This window comes from Syngnathus leptorhynchus, chromosome 6 (assembly GCF_054491065.1).
Source record: "Syngnathus leptorhynchus isolate UIUO chromosome 6, UIUO_Slep, whole genome shotgun sequence".
NCBI classification, from domain to species: domain Eukaryota; kingdom Metazoa; phylum Chordata; class Actinopteri; order Syngnathiformes; family Syngnathidae; genus Syngnathus; species Syngnathus leptorhynchus.
In genome coordinates this window covers 11,669,995-11,688,953 of record NC_141200.1, presented here as the reverse complement: position 1 = coordinate 11,688,953, position 18,959 = coordinate 11,669,995, and the positions used below count along the sequence as shown (strand labels likewise).

The following is an 18,959-nucleotide window of genomic DNA, read 5'->3' as shown; positions in this document are numbered from 1 at the left end:
GATAATTTTGGTCATATCACAAGGTTGGATGAATGAAGTTTAAAATAATAATAATAATAATAATAAATAAACAAAACATGAAAAAAGAATACCTATTTAATAACGTTTCACAGATATGTTTTGAATTAATTTTATGCTTGAGATAAATGATTGATTTGTGTTTACGAATGACTAACTTTAAAAAATGGTGCGTTTGGAGGACACTAACATAGCAACCCACCAAACGGTACCGGAAGTGCTTGCTGCTGGCGGGAAATTTGCTACTGCTCGGAGGTTGTGGAAAGACTGTTTACCTTGTCGTTTTGATCTTGCACTATGAAGGCAGAAGTGGACAGAATTATTTCCTTATCCAATGCTGACAGTTCTGGAGAACTTCAGAAATATTTATCCACTCTCACAGAAGGCAAGGTAAACTGGTGTTGACATGCACGAGTTGCACTGTTCGTTCTAATGTTTTCCTGGTTAGTAATGTCAAAACACTTTTCTATTTTGAAGTTGACTGCGCTGATTTCTAATTGTGCACTAAAGGGAAATACGATAGGCACAATTATTAAAGCCATTTTCAAAGGTAAGAACTTTTGGACATTTTTACTACTTATCTTCATTTCATGTTTCGTGTTGCACGATTATAAAGTTCCTAGTTCGTGAACTCCTATACTGACAATGGTATAAAAGCAGATTCTCATTCAGATTTTTTGTTGGTGAATTATTGTCAAATATGTATTTTTAAACCATTATCATTCTGGCCATTAGCGTGCTTCTGGATCTAGACCCAAGTGTGACTTTTACGCATCACACGCATAATCTCTGCCAGATGAACAATATATATGTATATTGCCTCTTGATTTTAGGCTCACCACCTGAATCTACTAATGGCTCAAAACGAAGACTCCTGCTTTATCAACATTGCATCCCTCTCTGTGAGTCTGGTGACCTCCAAAGTCAAGTGGCAGCAGATCTCATTGGACTGCTCATGCTGGAGGTACAAAAGCATGAATCAGCTCTTGTTCATCATTAGAATTAAAATGACTTGCAGTATTTGGGATGTTACAAAAATGCAACAGAGAACAAAACAATTGTAAATATTAACACGTTCACATCCAAGATAGTTGAGGAAACTGTTTTTGTCACAATTAATGCCTTTACAATATATTACTTGCTTGATAAGTGTTTGATTGTCTTCTGTTAATGCAGACGCACACTCTGGTTGGACCCTGTCTTGCACAACTAGCAAATCTATTTGTTGAAGAAATCAAGGCAGGAAAAATAAGGAATGGCAAATCCTTGGAGCTATTTCCTACTGTACTTACTGCCATGACAGCTTGTGAAACATTGTCGTACGGCAAAGGTTAGTACTAATAGTGAATGAATATCCTAGTATACATTAGATATGGTTGAAACTTTGGAAGAAAAAAAAAATCTGTTGTATCTTTTTTTTTTTTAACTTTAGGTGAGCTCAGTGGTGAGCAATACAAGAAACAAATAATCAACAGCCTTTGCTCTAGCAGGTGATGATGTAATGCAATATCTCATATGTTCACCCTTACAAAATGTTCTTTTTTCAATCATAGCAACCCTGAGCACCAACATCTTAAGTAACAGTGGCAATTTGATTCGATCACCAAAAACTAGTAAATACTGTACAATTATTTATACTCAGAGTATAAACTCACCACCGAGTTGTATTTTTGCTGCAGATGGGACCCACAATGTGTTATCCACCTAACTACAATGTTCAGGTAACTTCTCACTTTAATAGTATTTACCACCATTTTCAAAATCCTGTTCTGACCCTTTTCAATGTCCCTGTTTTATTTTAGGGATGTACCCCTGTCATCAGATGAGTTGCAGTTTGTGGTGCAAAAAACGCTGCGGATGTTCAGCGAGCTCGACCTGCAGGAGATTCCGCCACTTGTTTATCAGTTGCTCTTGCTATCTGGAAAGGTAGAATGATGTGTGACAGGCATGTCTTGCTATCAAGTCCTCCATTCAGTCGAAATTGCTATGCTGGATCTTTTAGGGTTGCAAGAAACAGGTCCTCGAAGGTATTGTCAGTTATTTTAAGCAGCAAGACCTTCACCACCAAAAGGAGCAGAAACACGGAGAGTGAGTGATTTAAACAGTGCAAGTGACATTGCCCATGTTTACCAGTCATTGACTGTCCTTCTTCCCATTTTTAGGAACTTGGATCTAGAAGTTCAATCTATTCCGCAGGACCAATTAAGACATGTGGAGGGGACTGTTATTCTCCACATTGTTTTTGCTTTGAGGCTCGACCATGAACTTGGGAGAGAATTCCTGAAAAGCATCAAGGTGCCTCATCTGTCACTTCCTAAAACGGACATAATCGAATGAATATATTTCATGGATGTCATTAATCGTTCCTTCCACCAGGCTTCCTTTGGGGACCTTTGCCCTTTCAGTGTGGCTGTATTGCTCTCTGTTACACGAATACAGCTCTATGAGGAAAAGGTCAGAAGTCACGATCATGCTCCTTTTATCTTCATCTGTCTCTTGTTAGCTTATTCACGACAAACACCCCCCCTCCTCCATTCTCTGGTTTCAATAGGTGTTTACACTTTTCAAGGGGGCAATCATCAAGAGCTTCAAAGATGAGCAGCTACTGCAGGGGTCAAAGTTCTTGCAGGACCTTGTCCCTGGTCACTTAAGTGTCGCTGAGATGATTTTGGACACGGTGAAAAGCAGGTGTGGGCAGTTACACGGTTACATACAGCAATCAAAATATGGATAAAGTAGGGAGAAATGTTCTCCAGGGTCATAGCTTTTATTAACTGTACAGGCAATGCTGTCACTATCAACTATTTTATCAATTAGTTATCAATGAATTGATTTAATTTGACAGCTCAAATGTAATCATTCATATCTTTGCATGACTCTTTTTGTGCAGTGTCTTTGGATGGGATCATGTGACCCAGGGCCTGGTGCAGCTGGGCTTCTTCCTAATGGATACGTTTGGACCTAAACCCGGACCATTTGGAAAGCCCAATGAAGGTTCTTCTACTGTGGCCCGGACCCCCACTGAGCTGGCATGTAAACTTGGAGGTCAGGTACTCCTCCAGGGCTTTAAGGTAATTTTTTTTTTTTTTTTTTTCCCGGGGCTTGTAATATCTTTACTTTTTTACTATACTGTCATCCTGTGATGTGTTTTTGCCCTGTAAGATGCATGAGGCAATCAGAGGCGAGATCCTGGACCAAGTTCTGAATCGACTGGTCGCAAAGACTGCCTCACCTGTCAATCATTTTTTAGGTAACGCAATGTTCAATCATTTCCCACTTCCAAAGTATGATTCAATACAGTACAAAACTCAACTTTACTCTTTGTAAAGGCAGGTGGGATTTAAGGACACCGCTCTTGTATTGCGTCTCAGTAGATTGTGCAAGTGGTCCTAATATTGTGGCTGGCAAGTGGAGCTCTCAAATGAAAAAAAGTGCTGTCGAGTCTAATATGATTCGTGTCTGTGTCCTCAGACCTTTTCTCAGACATTGTAACCTCTGCTCCAATGATATTACTGGAGTCATCCTCCAAGGTTACCGAGACATTTGACCATCTGTCATATCTCCCCCTGCCCACTGTACAAGGCTTGCTAAAAGCTGTCCAGGTACTAAAAACACGCAGCATACAAATCCGTAACGAGAAACAGGTTCTAAATGTTTTCACCGTTTGACTTCCAGCCTCTACTGAAAGTCAGCATGTCCATGAAAGACACATTGATTCTGGTGCTCCGCAAGGCCATGTTTTCAAGGTATATGGACTGTTACATTGTGTTATTTATTTTGTCACGGTCGCCATCTTTCATTGGAATTGTATTTTAATGTTGAATATTTGCCACATCGTGGTAGCTACATACTAGCCAAATGGGCATCTTAAGATTCCTGTTAAAAGATCTTTTCGGATTCTTTTCCAGTCAGTTGGATGGCCGAAAGTCCGCTGTTACTGGCTTCCTGTTGCTGCTGAAGAACTTCAAAGTGCTTGGCAGCCTGGCCTTCAGTCAGTGCAGCCAAACAATCTCCTCCAGCCAGGTAGGTGGTTCCTTGATTCATTATTTGTAATGTGCATTTAAGTGATCCAAGTTTGTACGACTGCCTGAAATTGTTGAAAGGGCTTGTTAGGGTTAGTTTGTTTCCACACGTTGGAAAATTGCCCAATGTTTGCAGTCACGATGTTTTCCAGAGACCTGAGAATTCTTAACATGAAAAAAAAAAATGCACGACTCCTTTAAAGCACATGAAGCTAGAATGATATGGTAATAAAACAAAAAGAGGGCAAAATATGCTTATTCTATGAATTGTCCCATAAACCCAACCAGATCCAAGTGGATGTTCATTCTCGATATAACGCCGCTGCCAATGAGGCCTTCTGTCTGGAAATCTTGAGCAGCTTGCGCCGTTGCCTTGGCCAGCAGGCTGACGTGCGCCTTATGCTCTATGAGGTTTGTGAGGTTTTTTTTTGAAGTCTTGGGATCAACTTCCATTATTTTCTTGCAGGGAATATACAGCGATTCAGATTTGAACATCTGAATCCGGTTGCTTTTGCTTGAGGTGATTGTATAGCTGTGAAACAAATGCATAACGACTTCTAGCGTCCGCCAGACAGCAGAAGCCAAGATTTTAAAACTGCGTATTACATTGCATTCTTGTTGAAGGATGAGCTTTTTATTGACGGATGTCTTATTCAAGGGCTTCTATGATGTTCTTCGTCGGAACTCCCAACTCGCAAGTTCAGTCATGCAGACGCTGTTCTCTCAGGTTAGAACGTCATTTACTATTTGTGTATGATGACCATATCATGTTATATGCATTTTTAGATTTTTTTTTTGTTTGTTTCCTAGTTGAGGAAGTACTACGAACCCGAACAAGATCTTTTACCCCCAGTGAAATTGCAGCCTTGCATCATAGCTAATGCAGAACAGATCCACCTTCAGGAGCCTCTGGTATCGTTGAAATTTTGTCAAGCTGCTTGATTGATTTACATCCGTTTTTTAATTACTATGGATGATCAACAGACAATTGATTACCATGTCAAAGTCCTGTTCGAATCTTACCTCAATCTGTCATTTTGTGTATCTGCTATGTTTCAGGCCCACCTGGTAGGTTGTACCGTGCAGTGTCTGTTGTGGCTCGCAAATATGAAGCGATCAGCCAAAATCAGTTCCGACGACAGTGATGATGATGATGACGACGACGAGGATGAAGGGTACCAGTCTGAGCTACAGACCATCCTAGACAGCATCACAAAACGCATGCTCAAAAGTGAAATGGAGGACTTTGAACTGGTACGACACTAGAGTCAATTGTCTACACTCGAAGCGAACCCCCATTCTTCCCAGTTCCACGGTCGTATTCTGTTTCGTCAGGACAAGTCAGCAGAATTCTCCACCGCATCCAGTGTTGGCGTGAAGAATAATATCTACGCTGGGCTCGTAATAGGACTCTATGAGGTCCTTCTGGAGTACAACTTTGTCAAAGGCAATTACAGGTATTTGTCAATTCCTTTTTGTGTTTCGTAATGATGTGGGGAATTTCATATCGGGGAAACTTTGTGGGACACTTGTAGTCAAAATGCCTTTGAAGAGCTGTTGGAGTTGTTTAACCGCTACAACAAGCTGTGTGAGATCCTGAGGGAGAAATCCGGGAAAGGTCGACAGCCGTCAAACAAGACTCCTCGAAGTTTGCTCTCGGTGCGCTTCGTATCCACTCTGGTCACCGCGCTCTTTCGGTATGTACACGTGCACTTTGTATTCTTGGGAATGTTTTCCTTGTTCATTGGTCAAGACTTAATCAACCATTTTGAGCCTTTAAGATCCCAAATAGTGGATGCTGATTTTGAGGTGTTAGATGGCTCTGCGCTCTTGGTATAGCTGATGTTTTTCAAAATGGAACATTGAGAAGGATCTACAAGGGCAAAATGAAATTTGAAGTGATGGAATTAGAAGTGTTAGTGGAAGAGCCAAACAAGCATAGCTGAGAAAACCAATGAGGTGCTCCGATGAATTTTGGGAAGCCGATTTTAATGGATTGACTTATTCGCAAATGTGAGAACATTGATGCATCTGCCCACCCTGCGTAGTAACATTACACTTAAAAATTGGGGACAGCATACCCCAGAAATGCTCTTCCCATTAGACGTAGTTAGATGATAAGTACTAGATGCACACATAGAGTACAAAAACATACACACTGTCCTTGGCACAGGTAATAAAACAAAAAGAATATTGCGGTTTCCAGAGACAGCTCTCAGAGCAGAGAGGAGGCTCTCAACGTGCTGCGCTCCAGTGGAGAATTTCTACGTTACGCCCTTTGCGTGGCTGTGCAGAAGATCCAGCAGCTAGGAGATAGTGGAGTTACCGACGGCCCGGATGGCCAAAGTTCAAACTTGATGTTCCGCTTCTTGTGTGAAATGACAAGGTATGGGATCCTTTTGCTACATTCGATATACATTTATCGAAGATGCGTTTTGACGTTTTGTACACAAGATACCTGTTTGTAACGCAACGACCATTTTACAGCGTGCTGATGTGGCGGTATAACAATGTTCCCAGCGGAGCGGAAGATGCTGGGAAAAAAGAAAAACGATCCAGCCTGTCGCAATTGAGCCTGGAAGGCCTTCTCGGGATATTCACTACCTGCCAGCAGCGCTACCCTGATAAGATGTCCAAACTTCTCTCATTCATTGGTTGGACACTCAGGTTTTAATCGAGATAAAACATATGAGAGTATAAATGTCATTGCAATCTGTCTTATCTTTTAGACAACTCGGAGGACATTGCTGAGTCAGAAGATTGCCAACAGATGACGTACTCTTACATTCGTCAATTTCAGGTCTTTATTTCCTCTCGACATGTTTTTTTTTTTTTTTAAAGCACTCAACTTTTTCACACATTCCAAACTTAATTTTGATTAAAGACTCAAGTTGTCCATAGGAATGAACAAAAGTGTGAATGTTACCGGTTTATGTCCTGCAATTGGTTGCTGACCAGTTCAGGGCGTACCCAGTTTTTCGCCCAAAGTCAGCAGGATTAACCTCCAGCTCTCCTTTACCTTGTACAGGATAAGCAGTATCGATGATCAATGGCTAGATTGCTGCTGGCATTGTTTAAAAGTCTCCACTCATTGACCGTTTCGTTGTTTGTAAACAGAGAGCGCTGTTCGCCCAGTTGAGTGGAGGAGAGGAGGAATTGAACAGCAAAGAAGCTCAGCTATTGGTCAACATTTTGAGCGTGCTTTCACTCCAGCTAAAGCCCTCCTCTCAGCAGGTACACATAGTCATTCGATTTAAATCCTCTTATGATAGGTCTGCTAACATTTGCATCAAATAGTTTGCTCAGATGATCACATGGACAGTGAAAATCTGCAAGGAGACCAGCGTTGGTGAGTCAATGCCAGAGACTGTCATTGCTTGATTTTGATGAGTTGTACTAAAAAGATCTCCTTGTTTTCAGAGGACTCTGCTTTGTCAAAGGGGCTGCTTTCACTTCTCTTCACCCTGCACGTTCTTTTTAAGAGCCCTACCGGCTTGTTGCTCGAACTCTGTCAGGACATACATAGCCACCTCGGAGATATTGACGAGGTACGCCGTCAAATTGTGATGTTTGCCAAACTGAAATGTTGGACAGCAAGAGTTTAGAAGTAGGTCTGAGGCAGCGACAATGACACCGTCATTATCAGCCATATTGTTGTTTTTGTTATCAGGATGTTGAGGTAGAAAAGCAGTCCAACTTTGCTATTGTGAGCATGAAAACGGCAATGACAGCAGCAGTAAGTAACGCCCCCCCCCCACCTCCCCTACCTCTGAGAAGCCAAGTTACTTTGTCATAACAGACATCTTTTAACTCCAGATGCAGGTCCTGTCTCTAGTGGACAAGGTGCTAGATGAAGTGGAGTGGCTAATTGGCAAAAAGAAAAGCCAGCTAGCTGCTGATAAATCAGATCCAGGTAGGACTTTTTTGACAATAATGCTCACTGGCATGAAGTTTAAGGCTTACGTGTGGATGCGTTCATGTTTCTGACAAGTAGAAGCGGCCACGCCGTCTGCAGGCCACCAGGATCCGGTGGAGAAGGCAGTGACACTGCAGCTTGGAACCCTTCTGACGGCGTTAAACGAGTTGGTCCAGACCGCATTGCAGCTCGGACCCTGCACCATCACATTGCTCCGAGCGTTGAGTCGCACTTATACCATCCTCACCACGCTGGTTAAATATGTATGTACTCTGTCTCCTTATTGTCAGGGATGCAAAATTCACAGGGGAAAATTCAAAACTTTCTGTGGAAATTAATGGGAATAAAGCAGGTAGCTTCCAATAGTAACCTAATCTAAACAAATAGAATGACTGAATTATGTCCTCATGTGGGCAAGGAGCTATTTTGTTCTGCTTGTTTACAACCAAATGTTTAAGCCTCATAATACCTTTCCATTCAATTACCCTCAATTCTCAGTTAATTCACATACAAAAAGTTTTCAATTTGGATACTTCCACAATTCCCTATCTTATTTTGAAATGTAATTTTTTTGTATAGTTAATTCTTATGGTACCCAGTTTGATATAAATGTATTTTCTTTCTTTGTAGTACATTCAATGTTGTGCCGGTCAGAGTGGTAGATTACCTTCACGCTTTGAAAAGCTGGTGAGTCTGGGCCGCATGAAGGAGTTTGCACTACAGATGATGTCATGCTTATATATATATTTTTTTAAATGTTTTTTTTGTTGTTTTTTTTAACACAGGTCAAACTGTCTGGATCTCATCTGACTCCACAATGCTACTGTTTCATCACGTATGTTCAGGTACAGATGGATTCAAATGATCAAAATCAATCCATGCATTGTTTGGACACCAGGATGTCAAATCTATCAAATACTGTTGGTGAGTGTTTCCATGAATTCTCTCCAGGGGGGAGATTCAAGTGGTGGAGGTGCAGACAAGAAGAAAAAGAAGAACGAAGTGAACATTGCTGCCACTGTAAGGACCTTGTATTTACAGTGATCCCCTCACCACTTCGCGGGTTCAGAAGTGACGGGAAAACGGCGTTTAAATACACGCCGATAGCACACATCTGATAATACATTCAAATTTTTGTTAAAAAATAAATGCCTATAAACGGTACAATATACATTTGAAACAAAAGCATGACATGAATACACCCATGTTGTTTTCTGGGTAGGCAAAACTTCTGCGTCAGACCAAGGCCATACCAAACTTGATCTTCAGCATTGAAGAGTATGAGAAATACATGATCACACTCTCAAAGAAGTCAAAGGTATGTGAATGTCTGTTGGAGGGAAAAAAAAAAAAAAAAAAGTGCAACAAAACAAAATGTTTTCAACAATTGGCACTGTCCAGGTAAATCTGATGCAATACATGAAACTGAGCACCTCGAGAGATTTCCGCATCAATGCTGCCACTCTGGATGCAGCCCTACAAGAACAGGACGACACTATGGAAGTAAGCGTCTTCTCCACACAAGGCGGGTAAATCTGTCCCGGCCTGCTTTCAGCATTTGTATCCATTTGTGTTCCATTAGGGTGAGTCCCAAGATGTAGAAGAGACTCAAGAACCCAAACGGAAAAAGAAGCGAAACCAATAAGCCGCTCCAATTGGTTACACGCATCACTAGGATGATGAGCTTCCAGGCATCTCTCCATTTTGCGTTCATGTTACGAGAGTCGTCCATAAACTTGTCATCTTCCTTTATTAAGGGAGCCTTTGGTGATGTCAATTATTTGGTACATGTCCAAGGCTTCACCTGAAAGGATATCTTCTATGTTCATCTGTTTTCTCCAATTGTGCAATTGAATGAAGAAACTTTATACTTAGCATCTTTTCTATTACTTAACACAACTTGTAGAGGTTCTCCCATAGTTGCCATTAAACTGTACTATACTGTATCATTGGTGTTAAGTAATAAATTAACTTCATTATCTTAATTCTTCTGTAATCTACTGTAACTGGAAGCTTAATCAATAAATCACTCATTTCACAATATATATCCACAATCTCACAAGATCTAATACAAAAGCTGTAATCAAAAGTCAGCCACAATTATAGTGATCAACTTTGATTGACAGACAGTTAAATCTATGCTTGTAAGCGATGTACTGACATTAGTTTAAATAATATGGATCACCTCACTCAACTAGAATGGCTGGCAGTTTGCAACTGTCAACATTGAAAAGAATGATTTGGTTTAGGCTCACCAGGAGGAAGGCCATATTTTCTTTCCACACCCGTAGGGTTGGAAGGGGTCACGCAATCCATCGTCACCTCTTTCCTCAGACACGTGTCGATGTCAACCGCACTGAAGAAAGCCACAGACTGTGGAAGGTCCCGCATGCCTAACGCGTGTGCAAACATACTCCTGCGGGAGACAGAAGAACACAGAATACTTTAAAATCGCATTTCCAACTATGGAGTTTTTGAGTCAGACCTGGTAAGAAGGTTGGTGATCTGCAACGCCAGTGCCGCTCGGTATCGATCTTCGCTGCGGACCAGGTAGCGCACCTCGTCGTGGATGCTGATGCAGAAGCGGCCGTCGATGTCGTGCTCTTCGAAGAGCCACCTCATCGCCACCAGCATCAGATGAAGGTAATCCACTGCCGAGCTCTGGACCACCCAGTTCACTCTGCTGGTAATGAACTGACACGAAAATAAAAATAAACTGACATACACAAGATCTCACAGTAAATGTTGGACAAATAAATGTCCGAAAGGAAATGGACCAACAAAGTCTTTCTTTCTTTCTTTCTTTCTTTCTTTCTTTCTTTCTTTCTTTCTTTCTTTCTTTCTTTCTTTCTTTCTTTCTTTCTTTCTTTCTTTCTTTCTAACATACATTTCTTATCATCTTCTACTGTCGATTTATTTGGCTCGGTTGCGTCACTCACCTCATCCTTCACTGCCTTGGGCTCCAAAGCTCTGCTAATCCTGCAGCCCAGTACAGGTGTCGCTGGTTGGTCCGAATGCGCAATGCTCTCCAGTTTGTTGAACATGTCCGACTCTGTCCCGCCAAACCATATTCGTTTGCTAACTAAATCCCACTTCCTCCGCCGAGAGCTTTTGGGTCAAGTCATCAACATGAATAATAATCCGAGATGTACAAAAGTGCGGTTGTTTAATCGTCATCATTTCTCACCTCTGTGAAGCCAGTCTACTGATCTTCCGCAACTCCTGGAGGGATACGCTGCCATCTTCCTCCCTTTCCACCTCAATTCCCAGCTCAGTGACGAGCCACTCGCCTTCGTCTGATAGTTCGTATCTGCCCCCCCCCAAAAAAAAACAAAAAAACAAAAAAAAAAACACCACAGAGATGCATCATCTTGTCATTTTGAAAAGTGCTTTGTGTTACGAGAGCGAGATTAGACAACAATTTCAAACTCAAGTACCTGCGTAATCCCTTTGTCAAAGCATACATCTGTCTTGCCTTACTGGCAGCATCTGTCTGACTGAGGCGATGATTAAACTGCATCAGTAGCCTTTCTGCAAAGGGCTGCCCGGCACCGTAGATGCGGCCATAGTTGAACACCTTGGCGTGCTCCCTGCTGATGCCCACGGCGTCAGCGGTACGGCTGTGCAAGTCGGTGGCCTGGCTCTTCTTCCCTTGAAGTGTCATCCAGCCAAACGCCGTACAACCTGAACCGGCACAGAAAGATCTTGCTTACAGGTGTGACGTGACGTGTTTTTCTTGTTACAGGTTGACTCTAGTTTCATCACTGAAATAGAATTAAGCCTTTACAGCTCCTCGTATGAAGTTGAATTTACTTTCAAAAGAGCAGAAGGTTGCGATGAACAATACTCAAGATAAATAAGTTACCTGTGATGTAATTGATTTATTTAGCTTAATTTGAGTACTGTGTATGCAATATAAATAAATTATACTAATTTGATTTATTCATGGCACACTTAATGAATAAATTAAACACAAGGCAACGGCTTTGCATGCATATTGTATTTTACGTGCTAAAAGTCTTCAGAAAGCAAAGACAACCACTAAACAGGCTACTAAAAAAAGCTCAGTTAAAAATACATAAATATTAATTGTTTGGGAAAATCTCAAACAACTGAAACAGTGGGGGGGGGGGAATAATTATTTGATCACTACATTACATATGCTAACTTAAGTCTCATTTTGATGGTTTATGAATTTTGCTCATAAACAGAATCTCAGTCAACAATGCATATGAATGCACAAGGCCAGAACAACATAAGGAATTTTGAACAAATGAATGTGGCATTTGAAGAAAACATCTTAGTAGGAGCGAGGCCAAAATATGATTCGTACAAGTCAGCTTCTCACCGTGACCTTGAAGAATGGTATCAAAAAAAAAATAATGAACAGATAGATGCCAAATCTCACCATGTACGCCTGCAAAGTGGGCCTCTCCAAGCACAGCCGCAATCCACAACTCTTGAGAGTCCACGTCGGCTCCAACCAGGTGGTAACCTGGTGGTGCTTGCACCATGGCCTTAAGCTCACTGCCCACTCTGTCCCTCTAAGGACACAAAACAGATACACTCATTCCATCCTCCTAAATTACTTCGTAAGGATTTTGATTTCAAACACGACACAAGCATGCCTTTAAATATTTCCCGCTATTGCATAATTACGACAGATTGGATTAAGGTCAAGATGATCATAAATAATACAAGAATCAATCCCTATTTGAGCTATGTTGCACTTCTTATACCAAAGATATTTCCTGCCATAACCCATAAATTGTTTTTGAGCTAAAAACCCAACTATATATCCGGAAAACACAAAATATTTTTTTCGATATCGGCGCACTGTAACACGGAACACATTGCTTTATTTAGTGATCACTGGTCGTTCGCTACTTTCCAAAAGGCAGTGTGTAATATGATGAGGGCACTTGATAGGTGATAACTACAAATTTGAACAGCACTGCAAAATGACCTAACTTACTTACGCGTGCATTACTGGCAGTCAGCCACGTTGGCTCCACAGCCCTTCGTGTGACAGTTCCAGCAGTGACCACCTGAGGTAATATCGCACCGTACTGCCCCTCTTCATCAAAGTCTTTGTGCCTTTGGAAACCACAACAATTGTATGAAATAATGAGTTTCCCTTGACTTTTTCTGGTCACTACTGATGGTAGTAGACAACTAACCTGCTCACCACACGAGGAAGCTCTCCTTTCCGTAGCCATAGCACCATTTGGGAGCTAGAAAACATAGCAATGATATTTTCCACGTTGATTTCAAGCAATTTTATATGATCTAAGCTTCTAAATGTTTTCGTACTTTTTATCCAACACTAACAAGGAGGAGACTGGCAAAATTCATCAGCCATGAATCGACAATGTTCTGTGAGAACACCGGTCCTGAAATTTTGCGATGACGAGAAACTGGTCATCCAATGAATGCTAAATGTGATACCTTATGCGTTTATGAGCGTTCCTCCAGAACGACATCATTTTGTTGATCTCTAAGGCACGTGTGGCATTCGTTCCACCCCTTCCCGCTCGGAGAGTCCCATCCTCCATCTTAGGTAGGAAGTCTTTTGAAAATGGACTCCCAACGTTATTCTGATTGCCATCCTAAAACAAGATTGGCAAGTTTCATGCCAGTCACTAACCGACTAAGCACTGACACCTTACCTTATGTGGTAGTTTAAAAAACCAACACCCGGGTATGTTTATTTCGTTGTAGGGGCCGATTCCTTGGTGATAGTGGCAATGACTCTCCTCTAGGACAGGGTGGGACTTGCGGGTAGGTTGGGGCTTCTGTAAAAACAATAACTATGTATAATGTTTGATGCGACATTTTTAAGACATTAGAACAAAGGTCAATTTGGATACCACGTTTGTCAGCGCTTTCACTCCTTGTTCCTCTGTTAGTTTCTCCAGTGATCCGTACTCCTCCACCTGGTGGGGAGACATTTTATTTTTTTAGTAGGAAGCCCTTTTTGTAGCATCTGATGGAAAAAATTTTTTAATGGATGTTTTTGAAGCAGCAGTGAGTCAGATCCCATTCTGCTTCGGTACCTTTGACCAAACAGCGCTGTCTGTCCACATTTGGTCATCTGATGGTGCACAGTCTCCAAACTCAGGCTCCCCCTTGCAGTTCTCCTCACAATACTCTCTATAAACACGCTCGATCTCTCTGTAGAGGACAAAAAGCTCAAATGCATCCTAATCAGGCGACATTTAGTAATTAGATTAGTGGTTCTCAAACTGTTTGGGTGCAGAGGAAGGTTTTCCAAGGACCCCCGCTCATAATTGCAATGCCACTTGATCATAACTAAGGTGCATTCCCAAATGCCATGGGAGGTCTTACCTATTTATGTTGCCCATAGTATTCACAACCTCTTTAACCACAGCCGAATTTGATTCAAAATAAGTTTGTGTATTCACAACTGACCTTTTTTTTTTTTTTAAATAATTTTTGCCGAGTTCCCTTTGCCTTACATTGCTATCTATCCAGGGAAGACACATTTATGTGAGATGTCACAATATCAGAGCCCCAAACTATCCTAAACTAAGGTATAGGAGACAGTAATTAGCTTGGTATGTTAATTTTATGGAGAAAAAGTCTCCACAGAATTTACTGCAAATGATTCTGCCTCAGTTTGAGAACAACAATTTTAGCGCATGGTCCACAACACACCTGTGCGGGCAAACGGCTGTCCCGATGATTTCCTCCAGGGAGTCCAGGTTATCCCTGCGTCCCGGAACCAGATACCCCCAGCCGTGTTTCTCTGTGTAATGTAAGGGAAATCCGTCCCATGTCAGACCCATCAGTTTGGGGGTCACTCTCATCTGAAGACTAATGAGGTTTGTTCCAGGAGACCAGCTGTCTGCAGACATCTTTTCACACAGCTTACGATACCACCTGATGATATAGTTGACATTGAGGAGCAGTGGAAAGTTTAAGTAAAATCATCACTGTGGAGATCTGACCCAGGATGTCCAGGCAGGTGTTGCTTTCTCTTAGGAAGTCGAGTCACTGTTTTCTTGAGTTTATCCACAGCTAGCCTGCTGGGACAAAGACCGGCTGCAGTGTCCTCTTCAGATGGTGGCCCTGTATCTTGTAGAAGAAAATCAGAACATCAAGTCTTTTTGGAATGAAGACCTCTATAATCTGGTTAGCCACACTTTGAGGAGATACCTTCCATCCAGTCTGCAAGAGGAGCATCAGTTTGGGATTCAACTACTTTTTCGGATGGTTTCTTTTTGCTGGCTGGCAATTTTTTCAGCTTGAATTCCTGCACATCCCACTCAAGGTCCCAAAGCCAAGGATCATCTCTGAATCTTGGAAAAAAATACATAAAGCACGAGATAAGATAACCTAAAATATCTGATGCTGTAATTTTTATGATATTTAAGTATTTGTAACATCTGGGATAACTGATGATAGGCGAGAGGGCCTGAGTGATAATCTTGGTTCTAGTTGATCCTTTCTACTTTTTTAAACGGGGTTCCAAACCCAACCATGCATCCAAGCCTATACGGTTCTGACTTTTCATACTGGTAGAGAGGATTCAGGTTCATTATATTTTCCTCTCAAGTAGCAAGTATACTATTCTGACAAAATGCAGTTACAGAAATGAAGGTTTTTGTCTCACCCCTCGTCCTCCAGAAGTTGGCATGCATCATCGGCAAGAGTCATGAGAGATTTCTTCATTTCCCTCTGGAGCTCTTCGTAAACGTCCTGGGAATCCTCCAGGTATCGCCCCCAGTTCTGATTGACAGGAAGGTAGCTCACACCCATCTCCAGCATTCCGGCAAATGTTACTGGATGGGGACATCTTGTTTCGGGGTGAACAAAAAAATAAAAGATTGTTAAGATCCACCAATTAGTACAATTTAAGAACTATGTATTCCGAGTCCCGACCTCTCCATGAAAAGGGGCAGCTGTTCAATGAATATTTGATGGGTGGCCTCCACATCTGAGGCGCAGTACCGCATTAACTCCTGCAGGGGACAGCAAAGACAAGGCTAAGGTACACTGTCGAATTGATAGCTGGATAAAAATGGACACAAAGTCAAACAGACCTGGAAGTGGTTCCTGACATCCATCATCGAGCCCTTTACAAAGGTCTCTCGTATCTCTTTCTGTAATGGTGGCCCTCCCACATAGAGGGCATGGACATCAGCTAAGTTGTTGATGCTGCCAATATTCACCCAGTCCCAGAATCCAATCTAAACACAAAAAGATGAAATGATGTTTTCAAGAGTTTATGTCTAAAACAATACCAACTCAGTGTCAAATACACAGACCTTGGGACTGTCTCTTTTCTGTCCCACTTTCTTCATGTGCTGGTTGACCTCCTGTAGGCCCACCTTCTTGCCCAACTTGTTGGCCATCCATAGTGTGCGCTGGAAGCCCGTCAGGCCCGAGATAGCCATGTGAAGACTCATCGTGTCCACGAAGCGCACCTTAGACCCCTTGAGAAATGAATATGAATTATGATTGTGAAAACAGTCCTCCTGCTCATACAGCCTTTTTCAAAACATTCACCTTCAGTAAGTATTGCTCCTTAATGTGAGATCGGTCGAAACTGACATTGTGGCCTACAATGAGCCGTTCCTTCCACTGACCCCCTGGTGGACGGACAGTGTTCATTGCTGTCTCCAATGGGATGAGGTCAGCGAGGTTGAGCTCTTCTGACCAGGAGTAGCGCTCTTCGATCAGACGCTTACTGCACCAAGAGTACCTAGTAATGGACACACATCAACTTGCAGAAGGCCAGAGCCCAAATGCGAACCCTGAACTTCAGACCTGCTTATCAACTAATTCACCACGTTACCATTTGCATTGAGCTTATCAACAGAATCATTTCACTTGTTTCACCATGGCATGGCCTTACCAGTGTGTTGGAGATAAAGCAACTGCCAAAGTTGGACAGCGTCCCTCTGCCATGCACACCTCTACATCAAATACAAGTGCTGTCTCATCTGGGAAGTCAACCCTGTGACTCTCCCCGTCGGACCCATAACGTGTCCAGCCGACCTGCCACGTCCACTCCTGAGGCATGGGAGGAAGCTCTGCTTGCTGCAGCTCTGCCGCCGCTTCCAGGTAAGGAAGACTCTGCTGCTGGGCCAAAACACGGAAGTGCTCATCAATATTTTCCCCGTACATTTTGGGAAGCTTCAGCTCTACTTCGTGCAACAGTGCCGTTTCTTTCCCCCACAGCTGATGCTTCTGCAAGTGCTTGATAGCACGTTCCACATCTTCTTCTCTGTACTCGGGCACCGGCCCTGGAAAGATCTGCTCGTGGAGATTTCTGGAGAGCATCTGGATGTTAAGGGGGTTCAGACGGGTCTCTCCGGTGTCCTCGCCCTTCACTGAGTGGGGCTTTGTGGAGCAGAGGGAGCGGGACCATATCCCTTTTGTGGAGATGACAGACTTGTGCACGGAACAGCGGATCACTTTCAACGTCACATGCAGCATCACCTCATCTGGATAGATCACTGCATCTTATGAAAAACATTCAGAACCACATCACAATACTTCATCACATCAGCTTCAAACTCGTGAAACACATTCAGAACTGCATCAGTATATACAGTACATGGCTTGCACTTCAGCCAACTTACCTAAGTTAAATCATGATGGGTCCATCCATGTGTTATCAACTGCAATGTTTGGCTCTTGCTTTTGCCTCGATGGTGAGTTAACGAGTCAATAGTTTCTGACTTCAAGTCTGCCTAACTCTCACGACAAGACAACGACTAAAACGCACATAAATACGCACAAATTGATTAAGGCTATCAACCACAAATGTGATAAAAGTGACAGTTGATTCTTGCAGAAAGCTTCCGCTGCTTCGGCATGCTTTCAAATAGATGACAATGCTTTGCGACATCTAGTGGACTGGATGACCGCGTTTACTCCGTTTGTACACAAAAGTAATGTTGGATCACTAAAAAAATTCTATTTAATTGCCTGAATTCCATATTAAAGTACACACGGGTGCCTATGCCATTGAATAATATATTTCCAATTTTTTTATGTGCAGAAAATGAGCCGTGTATCCTAATGGATAAGGCATTTGACTTCTGATCAGAGGATTGAATAATCGAGTCTTACCACAAATGATGATTTTGTTGACGTGCTTTATCAGGTGCAGGAGTTACATGCTTGACCAGAGAATGCATAATTGTCGTTTTCTGGGTGGCAAACTATGTCAACAAGGAACTTGGTATGAGATGCACATAATTCTCAATTCATCTAGAGACATATTCAATCATAAAGTATTGGTTTTAAAAAATAATAGTTAGTAAGAAAGTTGAATATTACACTTATACGCACTGATTATCCCTGATAAAATTAGCCACATTTTCTGCATTCAACAGGAATCCTTCTATTGACACTCACACAAAATTCCAACACAACCACATTGGTGTCTGCAATCCATGAAAGATTTCTTAAAGCAAAAAATAAGGGCAAGGGTAATTGCGGACCACCGGCAATACAGTATAAAAGGAGGAGCATCCCTAATGGTCCACCAGTTTAAGGTCAACATTTTTTACTGCATAATTGAACATTGAAAAATGCTATAAACTAATATCATCAAAATATTCAGATAATTTAGTAGAAATATCTGCCTGTAAGCGGCGAGGCCGAAAAGCAACAATGAATGCCTAAGACCTTTGATCCCTCCCTCAGCTTGCGCAACCCTAACCCTAACCCATCCAAAATTAGATTTCAATACAAAGACAATTACCATGTGAATGTTTTCCTCACAAAGATCAGAAACATTGATTTAACTGGGTAAGAAACAAGTATCAGGTGGGCACCATGTATGTGACGCTGAACAACCCACAATTACTATGCAAACAGCACTAATAACTGGAGAAGTGTGGATCGAGAGCGATTCTAAATACGGCCAATTCCTTTGACCTTATCATGGCCTGATTTTTGCCTTGATATGTTTGTTGGTTATTCCACTATTCTGGTGTCAAATAATACGATTTGTACAAACATCT

At 42.0% G+C, this 18,959-nt stretch overlaps 2 protein-coding genes across 3 annotated transcripts; one reads left to right on the top strand and one right to left on the bottom strand.

Annotated features, from left to right (window-relative positions):
• Window positions 1-226: 226 nt before the first annotated feature.
• fanci (FA complementation group I) lies at window positions 227-10,009 on the top strand. Its single transcript, XM_085914588.1, has 37 exons — window positions 227-408; window positions 496-568; window positions 852-982; window positions 1,195-1,348; window positions 1,451-1,508; window positions 1,698-1,739; window positions 1,821-1,944; window positions 2,021-2,106; window positions 2,181-2,313; window positions 2,395-2,472; window positions 2,570-2,706; window positions 2,909-3,089; window positions 3,181-3,268; window positions 3,490-3,620; window positions 3,694-3,764; window positions 3,927-4,041; window positions 4,329-4,451; window positions 4,699-4,767; window positions 4,851-4,952; window positions 5,100-5,294; window positions 5,376-5,497; window positions 5,576-5,737; window positions 6,247-6,426; window positions 6,528-6,694; window positions 6,770-6,840; window positions 7,158-7,274; window positions 7,338-7,389; window positions 7,461-7,588; window positions 7,711-7,776; window positions 7,857-7,953; window positions 8,035-8,219; window positions 8,587-8,643; window positions 8,742-8,801; window positions 8,908-8,976; window positions 9,179-9,274; window positions 9,358-9,459; window positions 9,539-10,009. The coding sequence occupies exons 1-37, from the start codon at window positions 316-318 to the stop codon at window positions 9,599-9,601; spliced, it is 3,978 nt and encodes a 1,325-aa protein (XP_085770714.1). The 5' UTR covers window positions 227-315; the 3' UTR covers window positions 9,602-10,009.
• polg (polymerase (DNA directed), gamma) lies at window positions 8,970-17,785 on the bottom strand. Of its 2 annotated transcripts, none has more exons than XM_085914589.1 (23): window positions 17,568-17,785; window positions 16,838-17,447; window positions 16,489-16,684; window positions 16,248-16,415; window positions 16,023-16,169; window positions 15,862-15,941; window positions 15,593-15,775; window positions 15,136-15,278; window positions 14,928-15,054; window positions 14,635-14,859; window positions 14,013-14,130; window positions 13,827-13,892; window positions 13,626-13,751; window positions 13,405-13,565; window positions 13,137-13,190; window positions 12,936-13,053; window positions 12,365-12,500; window positions 11,394-11,640; window positions 11,144-11,266; window positions 10,896-11,064; window positions 10,442-10,650; window positions 10,212-10,372; window positions 8,970-9,760 (listed from the first exon to the last, which is right to left on the bottom strand). In XM_085914589.1, the coding sequence occupies exons 2-23, from the start codon at window positions 17,419-17,421 to the stop codon at window positions 9,696-9,698; spliced, it is 3,606 nt and encodes a 1,201-aa protein (XP_085770715.1). In that variant the 5' UTR covers window positions 17,422-17,447; window positions 17,568-17,785; the 3' UTR covers window positions 8,970-9,695. The 2 variants fall into 2 exon arrangements, with proteins under 2 accessions (XP_085770715.1, XP_085770716.1); XM_085914590.1 differs by having other exon boundaries at window positions 14,928-15,048.
• Between the last annotated feature and the right edge of the window lie 1,174 nt (window positions 17,786-18,959).